This window comes from Lycium barbarum, chromosome 2 (assembly GCF_019175385.1).
Source record: "Lycium barbarum isolate Lr01 chromosome 2, ASM1917538v2, whole genome shotgun sequence".
Taxonomy (NCBI): Eukaryota; Viridiplantae; Streptophyta; class Magnoliopsida; order Solanales; family Solanaceae; genus Lycium; species Lycium barbarum.
The window spans coordinates 147,251,728-147,263,857 of NC_083338.1; the positions used below are offsets into that span (position 1 = coordinate 147,251,728).

General features: G+C 33.5%; 1 protein-coding gene across 3 annotated transcripts; it reads left to right on the forward strand.

Annotated features, from left to right (window-relative positions):
* Window positions 1-1,912: 1,912 nt before the first annotated feature.
* LOC132627932 (probable transcription factor KAN4) lies at window positions 1,913-11,162 on the forward strand. 3 transcript variants are annotated; one of them, XM_060343555.1, is made up of 8 exons: window positions 1,913-2,399; window positions 2,542-2,663; window positions 7,514-7,976; window positions 8,077-8,153; window positions 8,477-8,513; window positions 8,659-8,812; window positions 10,587-10,677; window positions 10,792-11,162. In XM_060343555.1, the coding sequence occupies exons 2-8, from the start codon at window positions 2,646-2,648 to the stop codon at window positions 10,927-10,929; spliced, it is 978 nt and encodes a 325-aa protein (XP_060199538.1). In that variant the 5' UTR covers window positions 1,913-2,399; window positions 2,542-2,645; the 3' UTR covers window positions 10,930-11,162. The 3 variants fall into 3 exon arrangements, with proteins under 3 accessions (XP_060199538.1, XP_060199537.1, XP_060199539.1); XM_060343554.1 differs by having other exon boundaries at window positions 1,913-2,663; XM_060343556.1 differs by having other exon boundaries at window positions 1,919-2,663; window positions 10,590-10,677.
* The last annotated feature ends 968 nt before the right edge of the window (window positions 11,163-12,130 follow it).

A 12,130-nucleotide genomic window follows, 5' to 3' on the forward strand; every position in this document is an offset into this window, starting at 1 on the left:
TTTGAGACACTTCTTTAATCTTATGTTTCATTCAGAAAAAATCATAAAATTTCTATACAAATATAAACGCATTATTCTTGTATATACAAACTTCTTTATCCAAGCATTATTTGAACACTGTTTAAATAATTGAAGGGACCACTACAAGAAAAAAAATATTTGGCAACTTTTTTTTTTATTGTCATAGATTGATTATTGTTGCAAAATGTGCTGGTCAACAATTTTTTTTTGGTTGCCAAAAGTACTTTTTGCAACAATAATCAATACAATGGCAACAAAATTAAATTTTTTGGCAACAAGAAAGTTCATTTGCCAACAATAAAACTAAGTTGTTGCTAAATATTAAATTTTTTGTTACTATTTCTATACTTTCTTGTAGTGGACGTCTTAGAGCAACGATAAAATTATTTTTGTGTGACCTACAGGTAACGGGTTCAAACCACGAAATCAATCACTAATGATAGTACCGTTAAGGTCGACTGCCTACATTACCCCGTTGAGGTGTGCCTCTGCTCTGAATTTTCTATGAACACGGAAAGTTTCGTACGTGCACTAAGCTATCTTTATTTTCTTTCTAAAGGAAATTGTTCAAAAGATAGCTAATGTTGTGTTAATAAAACACTTGTTAGGGAGATCATATCTGATATTCTTAAAAAGCCTAAATTAAAATAAGTCATAGGTCAAAAGAAACAAGTACTCACAGAGAGGGAGTATGTCAACTGGCTATAAGGTAGAGGACAGAGTCACGGCCACAAGTCACGTGGGTTGACGCCGAGGAATATGGTTGGCTTTCTCTCTCGGTAATACCCATACACTTAGCTTGAATATTTTAATGTTGTTGGGAGAGTGGCCAAGAAGAAGGGCTTAATAGACAAGATGAGAAGGTGAGTCCAATACTGAGGAATATTTGGACACGGAGAGGGAATATTGGTGTTCCTACTAAAAACATTACTCCATTTCACAATATACTCCCATCATTTTTGTAGTTGTAGTCCTTTAAACGCAAGTGTCGTTGCCTTTTTGGACCTCCCTATATTTGCACACAACTACTTCTACGCTCCTCTCCTCACGCTCCATTTCTGTATGCTTTTTTTTCTTTTTCTTTTTCTTTTTCTTTTTTCAAGATAAATAAAAATGAAAAGATAAAAAGAAAAGTCATTTCATTACGATGTTTTTTTGTTCCAACAAATTTATGAAATGTGCTAAAATGAATTTAACATAAACAAAGTCGTCCCTAGGAACTTATATATAGCTCTAGGACAAGAGTATAACCTTGAATGATTATCGTAAAATAATGCATTAACTTAACTTATTTTTATCTAATAATTTTTATTGCATTAATTCAACAAATAATTTTTGTACATAGGTTCGTGTAAAGACCAAGAGGGCGATGCATTTCCTTGCTACCCTTATGTTGATAATCTGACCTTTAGACACTCAGTTAGTACCTTGAAGAGTCGACTCGAACATGAAGAAAGTCTAAAGGAATAAATCTAGATATTTATCAGCCATTGAAGCCTAGTCATTTTGATTGTGTATTACTCGGTAGGGGGAAAATAGAGCTCTAGAAAATTAATAGTAGTTTCATGAGGATTAAACAAAATTCACATAGTTTCTATATCGTGGCATTTGAAAGGTACATTGTTGAACTACATGCCTTCTCAATCAATCTAATTTCCCCACTACGAGTTCCCTCAGGAATAGGCTAGACTTTTTTGTCTTGATTTTTACTCATAAAAGAAAATGGTGATCGAATTGATGTCTTAGTCTAAAAGGTTATTTAAGAAAATATGAAAAATGAGTCAGATACATGTGGGACTGAGGCGCCGGTGTCGCCGAAAGTCCTAGCCACCCTCTGACACTTCCAGCCTATTCATTTCCTTCTCTACGTCTACGCTTTTTCCCGTTTTCTCCCAATTAGCCACGACTAAACCCCGTTATTTGTGGCAACTTCCCACGTGTACACCAACACTCTTTAATGTTTCTACTCTAAATACCAAATATAGATTCGCACGTAGATATAGTATATTTGATATTTACACAAAATATATCTTGTATTCATCGTCTTTTCCACTAAATCCCTTCTTTGCCAGACCAATTAAGACTAGTCTTAGTCTAAACTTATATATCCCGTGGCTGGATTTAGATTAGATCTCTGCCAATAGACAGCTTTTGAAATTTCTAGTAGGTATATATGCTCAAGACAGCATTTTAATGAAATTATTCCTTCCTTTTTATTTTATGAGAGGAACAGACCTGAGAGAAAAAATCAGAAGACATTAACAAGATTTCAACCCTACAATTTTGTGAGAGGAACAGACTATGGGGAATATTAGTTAAAATGCTAATGGAGTATATGAATGTGCACCAATAGTTTTATCCAGTGTGGAAAAAGAAAGGTATTAACGTCGCTACTATTCTTTTCCTTGTGTAAATTGCAGTGTGATAATGATGGAGAGATGAATATTTGTAAGGAGGTCTCTATGCGTTGCAGAATACTAGTAGTAATTTCTGATGAATGTCATAATGTTGCTTGTCCAGAGACAACATTGCAAATAGGATTGAGGCATGGAAGAAATCAAGAAATTAAATGCGCTTGTGCCTTGTTCAGAGGAGACTAAGGACTCCAATTTTATGCTGGCTTTATGCATGGACTAGCCATGGTATGGAATTCTTTAGTATGTAGCAATATTTCAATGTGTCAACTTGAAACTCTTGCCTAGTTAATAGCCATGATTTTCTGCTCCCCTTTGAATTTGTAGCATATAGTCAAAATTCATAGCGGGAATGTCAATTAGTCCTTAGTTACATTTTCCGTTATGGCTATATATAAAAATAGTAGTCCTAAAAATAAATGAGCATAAATACTCGAATTTTGTTATAGAACTTGTAGAATAGGTAAAAAATATATTATTTTAAAGTATGAGTAAAGGGAAAAGCTATAAAAACCATTATTTGACGAGTAGTACTCTTCTTAGTATGACATCTTTCTAAATTTGAAAACAATTTAACTTAAACTTTTTTTTTTATATTTTACCCTTAATGAAAAGCTTTCATAGCTACACAAACGTTATGACATGTTTAATCCCACAAGTTTTAGAAGTCTTGTGACCATATACATATATTATGACAAATTTAAGATCACAAGTTTCAAACATTTTCGTTCCCTTTTAAAACTCGATATTTAATGAAATATTACATAAATTAAAATGGAGGAAACGTCTTCTTTCTTGTCACGCCCCGAACCTCGGCCAGGATGTAACACGACACTCGGTGCTTGACTACATGTAACCGAGCAAACCAACTGGCTGACTGAATCAACATGTGATAACAAAACATACTGAATGCGAAAATAAAACTAACACATGCTGATATACTAAAAGTCTGACTGTATAAATCACTGAATGCGAAAATACTGAGCAAAGTCTGAACATAACAAAATTGCCAATCATGACTAACATAAAAAGCATGCGACTCTGACCGTCTACTACTCTAGTCCATGAAGCCTCTGAAGAGTACTGAAAATACTGACTGTTTACCGAGACAAAGCCCCGTCATACCTATCTCTAAAATACTGAAAACATGATTAATTGTAATAAGGATAACGCCCCAAAAGAACTGAGGCTCACCAAGCAGTTGGTATGAGAATCCTAGTGAGCCGATCTATCGTCCTGTAAATCAATATCCGCATCGTAAAATGTAGGCCCTGGACAAAAGGGACGTCAATACATTTGAATTGTACAGGTATGTAAAACAACTAAATGAAAGAACTGTAAGTGGGGTGCTCGAGAAAGGGCAACCCAAATCAATAAACATGTATATATAATCTGAAACTGAACTGAACAAAAGAAGTAAAGTAATAGGTACTCCATGTTCTGAATATGAATCACCTGTTTTACTGGATTTATAATCTATGGCCTTGGCCAAGAATAAGTGCATAAATATATGGCTCGGCCCAAGTAAGTGCATCCAGCTATGGATTCGGTCAAGTATAAGTGCACAAGTATGTGGCCTCGGCCAAGTATGTGCGTCATTCGGTGGTCTTGGTCAAGTATACATATATATAAGATTGTGCCCTCGGGCAAAGATACAGGTGCTCAACATTCATCAACTTATATTAAGGAACTAAGAATCATACTGTAATGCATAACACTGGAATACTGAACATTCTATGTTGAGACATATACTTCATAAACTGATTATGGAGATTAAAGCATTAATTGTTTATAAACATACTGACTTTTCATGACTCAGACTCATGGGATGTCAAACACGAGTTTATACTTATTACGTACTGAGTTCACAATATTTAGAATGATAATCATGAACAACTACGAAACTATATTCTCAAAGGATAGAAGTTCTCAACTTTTCATGAACTTCGGCATAATCTCTATTTCTGATGCAACTCATAATAATCTTGAAGAATGAGGCGTGGGGAAGATCAGTAATGTTCCCACACGTAGATAGTTAGCCTTACATACATGTAATCTCTCCAATCTAATGAACTAAATTTCTTCCCTGACGAAGAACACCAAAACTCTAGCTTTGAATCGCTTGAGAAGGATTTACCTTGGAAATCCTATGTTTTAGTTGAAGAATCATGTTACTAATCATGAATTAATGTTAGAATTGCTTTGGAATTGTTAGAGAGATCTTACCTTGACGTTGGAGAATGAGGAGAGGAGAGAAACAATTGCTTAGGGCTTTAGAACGAAGTAGGAACGTCAAAAATGGCATAAAATTGTCAAGGGTCGCTTTTATAGGCCTAAGGCGAAGTACCCCTTCGATCGCTGAGCAAGCTCCAAAGCGAGCTCACCCCTTGCTTTGGACCTCGCTGAGCGAGCTCCAGTGTGAGCTCAAACCTCGCTCTGGCCCTCGCTCAGCGAGCTCCCAGCTCGCTTTGGCGCTTGTCAAGCGCGTTTCAGTAAAATGGGTATAACTTTTTTTACAAAGCTCCATTTAGGATCCATAATATATCGTTGGAAAGGTATTTCAAAGGGCTAAAAATTTCATGTTTTGAGTTTTCTCAAATTACTAATAGATTTTAACGAAATCAGGATAGGAAGATAGACCTTCCATAAACTTAGTCGATTCTATCGAATCTTATGCACCTCACAATCCGTCTTGATTCCAATACAACTATTTCCACCCAAACTCATCCTGATGGGACTTTATATGGCTAAAATGTCACGTTAACACTCATTTAACACATTCACACCTAATCCGGATTTATGGAGTGTTACATTTCTTACTCAAACTTGGTCATTTCTATGTTATCTCTCTCATTTTATTAGAACAAAACCTAAATTCAAATTTATATATATATAGCTGAATTAGTTATGAGGAGGTTTGGTAAATTTTTAGGACAATTTTCTTTCTACAAAAAGTACTCTCTTTTAACCAGTTCAATTTCCAGAATTGAGTAAGCTAGTAATTAGGCTGGCAATGACATAACTATTCATTTTTTCCCAAATTACAGAAATTAAAACTTATTGGAGGGTAATGGATATTTTGGCCTGCGAGGGCTCGTTTGGTAGGAGGATAAGTTATCTCATGTAAATGAGATAAGATGGGATTACTAATCCACTCTTTATGTGGGATAACTTATCCCATCTTTTATCCCATGTAGATGGGATTGGATGGGATATTAAAGAAGTTATCCGACCAACCAAACATAGGATTAATTTCTATCCCATTGGATTAATAATCCAGTCCATCCTATCCCTCCTACCAAACGACTCCCGAGAGTCACTCAAGCCTCTTTCACAAAATTATTGGTTGGAATATACTAGTAATTCAGAAAAACAACTTAAAACACCAAAAATAAACATCAAATGGAATAAAAACAGCAGAGTGAAGAGAATTTTAATAATAGTACTAAGTCGCTATCTAGGACACTTGAGAGAGAACAAGAGAATGTGTGTGTATATGAGAGAGAGCAATTCCTTTCCCAATATTCCATTGAACAGTACATTAATTTGTTTTCTCGAATTCCAACCATTCCCTTCAAGAATACATTGATTATATCTGTGCACCTCTTATTACGCACCATTTTCCCAATTGTAAAGCTAACAGCAAAAGTGACCCCACACACGGATCAGAACTTAAATTGAATACTCCCTCGGTTGACTTTTACTTATCCACTATCGATTTTGCATACTCCTTAAAAAATAATAAATAAAGTACATAATTTATTATGATATCCATATTAATTGTTGCATGTTTTTAATGTATTTGAAAAGTGATTTGAAATGAGTAATAATACTATGGGTAAAACAATGCAAAAGAAATTATCTTCTCTTGATATGCTAAAAGTGAGAAGCAAAAGTGAATCTATTTTTAGAATACTGGATAAGTAAAAGTGAGCAGAGAGTAGTAACATTTAAAATTCTCAGCATTAAACTCATTTTATTGTTAAGATTTGAAACTTATTAAGATTTATATATATATGAGTCTGGCCGAACTCAGTAACATTGGTCCAAACACTTTATTTATTTTAAGAAATTCATTGAATATATACAAATTATTATTCCCTCCATTTCAAATTGTTTGTCTTACTTTTGTTTCAAAAAGAATGATTTTTCCCTTTTTAGCAATTTTTTAATTCCAACTTTTTAGATGACATGTTTAAAACCGCAAGATTAAATGACATTTTGGTACATTCGATATATCGTTAGTTAACAATCACGAGATTCAAAAGTCTTCTCTATTTTCTTAAATTTCGTGTCAAATTAAAATCAGATAAACAAATTAAAATGGAGGGAGTAATTTAAAACTCAATACTCCCTCCGTCCCAAAAGATTGTCTTACTTTTCTTATTAGTTTGTCCCAAAAAGATTGACACATATCTATATTTAGAAACAATTTAATTTTATGAGATAATTTACAGTCACATAAATATTTAAGTCTTGTTTTGAACGACACATTTTAAAAGATTTCTTTTATTCCTTAAATTATGTATAAATTTAAAGTAAGATAATCTTTTTGAAATTGAGAGAGTAACTTTAAATTCTGGTTCTGGCTCCTCGTGGCCAAAAGGCTACATTCGCTCCTGGCCCCCCACCCCTTAACTCTTTGTTCCCAAAGTCCAAACAAACATTTACTCTCACAGAGGAAAACTTAAAGGTGCAATTTGATCCATCTGTATCCTTAAATACAGTTCCCTTTTTACACAAACCTTTTTACAGCAATTCCTTTGCTTTTCAGATCCAAACTCCCAAGAAAAGCCTTGTTTATGTTGACTAGAGCTTACTAATAGTCTCTGCTATACTTCTCCTCGACCATCTGCACATTTCTACTTTTAGTTCTTTTATCAAAAATCCCTATCCCCTATATAGCTTCTTTAGCAAAAGGCCTATTATGAACCCTCCTCCTTTTGCTCTCTCTCTCCTTATACACATAACATGCAAATCATAAGGCACTCATGAGATAATCACAAACTCAATCCTTTAAACTTCATTTTCTCTCTTTTCAAGAGACCCCTTTTTAAAAGGCCCTTCCTTTTTTCCAGCTAAAAATTAATATGACGGACGGAGTTTCAACGGTGCCTGATCTTTCTTTACAGATCAGCTTACCGTCATGTATTTCAAAAAAAGATCAGTTCAAAGAAGTTGTTGGCTTTGATTCAACAACGGATTCCGGTAGCAGTGCTAGTGGGGGAAGCGATTTGAGCCACGAAAATAACGGATTTTTTCACCCAGATAAAAATAAAGCGTTTAATCTTCCATTAATTCCATCTTTTGAGCCAACCCTAAGTCTAGGGTTCGCGCAACTACCAATAAATAGAAACGTTGTTCATCATCATCATCAGCATCACCAGCATTATCAGTCACAAATATACGGCCGTGATTTCAAGAGAAGTTCGAGATTGATTAGTGGAGTGAAAAGAAGTGTTAGAGCTCCTAGAATGAGATGGACTTCAACTCTTCATGCCCATTTTGTTCATGCTGTTCAGCTTCTCGGTGGACATGAACGTAAGTTGAACAGTGGGAATTCATATAGCTGACTTCAACTGTTGTCTAAATGATCTTAAGTTTTAATTTATATTTTTTTTTTCCATTGAACAAAAAATAGGAGCAACACCAAAATCCGTGCTAGAGTTAATGAATGTGAAGGATCTAACCTTAGCTCATGTGAAGAGTCACTTACAGGTATGTGACATAACTTCTTTTTTTTTCCTTCTAATCAATATTCTTTTGAATGTATGAAGACAATGGATCTCTCTATTTGATTGCTATGGATATTTTTTGTCCCTTCTTTTTCCTCCTTTGTATTTTGTATTTTACACTGCAAGTATTCATGTGAAGACTCAGTGTTGAGTGTTTTTTTTTTTTTTTTGGGGGGGGGGGGGGGGGGGTGTTGGAAAATTTGGAGTACAAAGGGGTTAGGACAAAAAAGCATCTAGAGAAGTAATCTTAGAAATATAGACTTTTCGTCTAATACTTTTTGTGTGGGTTTTCAATTTTTCATGCAGATGTATAGAACAGTGAAGAGCACTGACAAATCCACAGGTAAATATTTGGAATTTTCATATCCTAAAGGGAGCCCAGTACTTTTCACTCCCATCATTCTTTTTGTTTGCAAGCTTAAAAATTATTATTCTCATAATTAAATCATGCATAAATATTCATTTATTATTTGCTTATTAATTTGCAGCTAAAGGGCAGACAGAGAATATATTTATGAACCCAAACAAAGGGATTAATATTGGTGAATATGAAAAATCTTGTGAGGAGATTGATACCATTAATATAACTGGCCCTTCAGTATCACTATCAAGCACCATACCACAAAATACGGCTCATATCAGGTGAGTGCATCTGCAACTACATCAGCTACATTTTATTATCTTCTGACTTTGTTTGAAATTAATATGCTGCATTTTCATTTCTTCCATCATTGCAAATTGGAAAACAAGCAACTATATATTAATGGGTTACTGACATGTACGCATATGAAATAGATAAGCACCAAACTATACTATACAGTTTCTCTGTGATATGTATATCCCTATAAACACAACATGAATTAGTCACGAAATGCGTTGGCCTATGGTAATCTGTCGCTAATTCCTATTTAACGAATTCGTAAACATGTATCGTAATAAGTACGAAGTATAGTTGTAGACAACTGGTATTAAGGAGGCATACGTAGTTATAGATGCAAAGAATTAATAGCATCATGTGGATAAATAAATAATCAATTGGAGGAGGAGGCAGACATACACACACAAAAATGCCTTGACCGTGGAATTTATATTTTCCTGTTCATGATGGTGTCTCTCTTTGTTAATAGTGTAAAGAGATAAATGCGATTAAATACTCAATAGCTCCAAGTACCTTGAGCTTGGTGAATGTAATGAATAAGGTCTTCTAGGTATAGAGAGTAGTGATTTAAACGTGTGAAATCCTATCTTATTGCTGTAAAGTTGGGAACTCAAAATCTAGTACTAGCAATTAGGGACTTTTATATTTTGACTAGGCACATTTATCCTCTAACTAATTGAAATTGTATGCTTTGATTTCTTTGCTAGTAAGTATTCACAAATTTACGATAATTATTAATTGCTCCATTACTTAATTACCAAGTTGATAAGTTAAGTTTGTATTGTTACTCCATATTTGACGGTAATAGAATTTTAATGATATTACATATTATCTAAATATAGAAATCAACATATTATATCACAAGAACCAAAACCTTAACATGTTAAAATCCCAAATCATATGGATCAAGGGTACTTTCATTATTTGAAAGGTAAAGCACTTGTTTTTGTTGGTGAAGAGGGGTTAATTTGAGCACTGATCTCTATATATGTGAGAATTTTTTGTTTCTAAAAAGTCAAGGGGTTCGTTTGGCTCAAATCTCCAAATTGTACACGGTCTAGGGTTCCACTTGGGTGTATTTCAATTTGGATTGGTAGGGGTCCTGTATTTATCCCATGTATAATTATGCGACACTTTATTAATTCAATGAGCTTTTTGGATGGACTTTGTTGACTTCATTCATGAGACGGCCATGGAAATACCATAGTACTAATCATGGTTAAATACCCATTGGAGCATTAACACTGTTGTTGTTAGATCTAATATGTACCCTCCCTAAATAATCTAAAGAATCTAAGTTCTATGCACTAAAAATAGTAAAAAAAGTTATTTACATAATAATCAAGTAACTTATTAAGTACATATAAATCTAACATGCTATCACATCACATGTTAAAAATCATTAGTAGTGTTACAAGATTTTTATATTATCAGTATATATAATTTAAATCCATCATCTAAAACATATGCTTAAATGTTCTGAGGTCCTTAATAATTGAACTTTAATTATATTAATGCCCTAATTTTGTTTCTAATTCTAACATGTGATTTATGTCTTCATTTTGATGTTCACTTTTTACATTGCTCAATAATGGTCCATATACCTAGCATATCCAGACAAAAAATGCACGTTAGTAGGTTAGATATATATATGTAGCCCACAATTAGACTTGATTGCCACCATCAGATCTCTATATGAGCCCTTTCAAAATGATCTTCTTGTCTTACTAACTTGTTGAATCATCTTAATCAAATTAGCAGGGATCCGTCGTCATTCATGCCTGAAGAGACAAATGCATGGAGCCACTCAAATAGAGAAACATTTGCTTATCCTCACATCTACTCAAATGTAAGTTACATTAATTATTGGAATATAGAGGTTCTTTTTTCTCCTATTTTTAACTTTGAGGACCTAGATCTATATAAGAATGTTAATTAATTTTATGTAATTGGATTTATGCAGATGGGTGGAGTTGAGACAGCCGATAACAAATCTTCTAATGATACATTGGTTAATCTTGAATTTACACTAGGAAGACCAAGCTGGAAAATAGGATATGGTGGATCATCCTCAAATGGTTCGACTCTTCTCAAGTGCTAAAATACTGGATTATGTAGAGTTTAAATTAATTAATTAAGTTAACGTAGTTATTAGTTATAGTTTTCTCTGTGACAGCAGGAATATGGTCCAATTTTGTCTTGACCGCGAAAAAAGAGAAAAGCTTTTAGTTGATTTTGCTAAATCATTTTAAGGTTAGGTGACAAATTTGATGTGGCTAATGATTCTCTTCCACTGAGTATGTATCATTTTTTTTTCTAGAAGATTTTCTCTGATGGGAAAGGCTCCACTACTATGAATTTGACCATGTTTGAAAGTTTCCAGGCTCAAAAATTAATGAGTTGAAATAGTTTTAAGAAAATATCTAGAAACACAAAACAATAATAAGCAAGATAGCCATTAGCATAAAATGGCAATAGTGCTAACAACTACTATCAATTAGATAAAGTAGAGTGAAGGTGGATTCAAAGTTTTGAATTCCATAAAAGATAACCTACCAGGTTTGAATAAATTATTTATATATATTAAGTAAATTTTATAACACAAATATATAGTATAAAATTTTGGTCAAAGCTATTATATTCTACCGCACCGATAATTAGAAACTCTATAAAATCAATTATATCTCAATCTGTTTGAGATTGAGATAAAATCTCACAATCATGTTACTCCATAAAAACTTATCACAAATCAATATTATACAAAATAAAAATAATATATAACAGTAAAAGTAAAATAAAATGTATTAGTAGTTCATCATATTTTCTACGACTCCTAAAAAAGTATAGGACGTCAAGTTAAAGTGCTAACATGATTAACTAAAATTTTGCATGAATCTCAAGAGATTATAGGACTTTCGAGACGATTTTTTTTCAAGTGATTTTAGATTTATCTCGTACCCTTTTAGCACTCTCATGTAACTATGATTTCGTATCTGCATGTGGAGCGATTCATTTGGTGGTCAACGTAATATATGATCAAACAATCTCAATCGACCTTCTCTCATTTTATATATCCTCGATATGTGCTACTTGAACTTTTTCAAGGAAGTGGTCATTTTTAATTTTGTCTAGCCTTGTGTGATCGTCATCCATCTTAATATTTGTATCTGTGTGATACAAGTTTTGTGAATGTATTGGACTTTAGTGATCCAACATTCACTCTCATATAATATTAATGTCCCTATAGAACCTATCTTTCGCTATGGTAGACATTCTTCTATCATATAATACCCCCTTGCACT

Excerpts from the sequence above, each read along its gene's own strand:
- LOC132627932 (XM_060343554.1), top strand. Across the intron at positions 8,154-8,476 it reads ATGTGAAGAGTCACTTACAG|ATGTATAGAACAGTGAAGAG; the intron begins GTATGTGACATA and ends TTTTTCATGCAG. Across the intron at positions 10,678-10,791 it reads ATCCTCACATCTACTCAAAT|ATGGGTGGAGTTGAGACAGC; the intron begins GTAAGTTACATT and ends GGATTTATGCAG.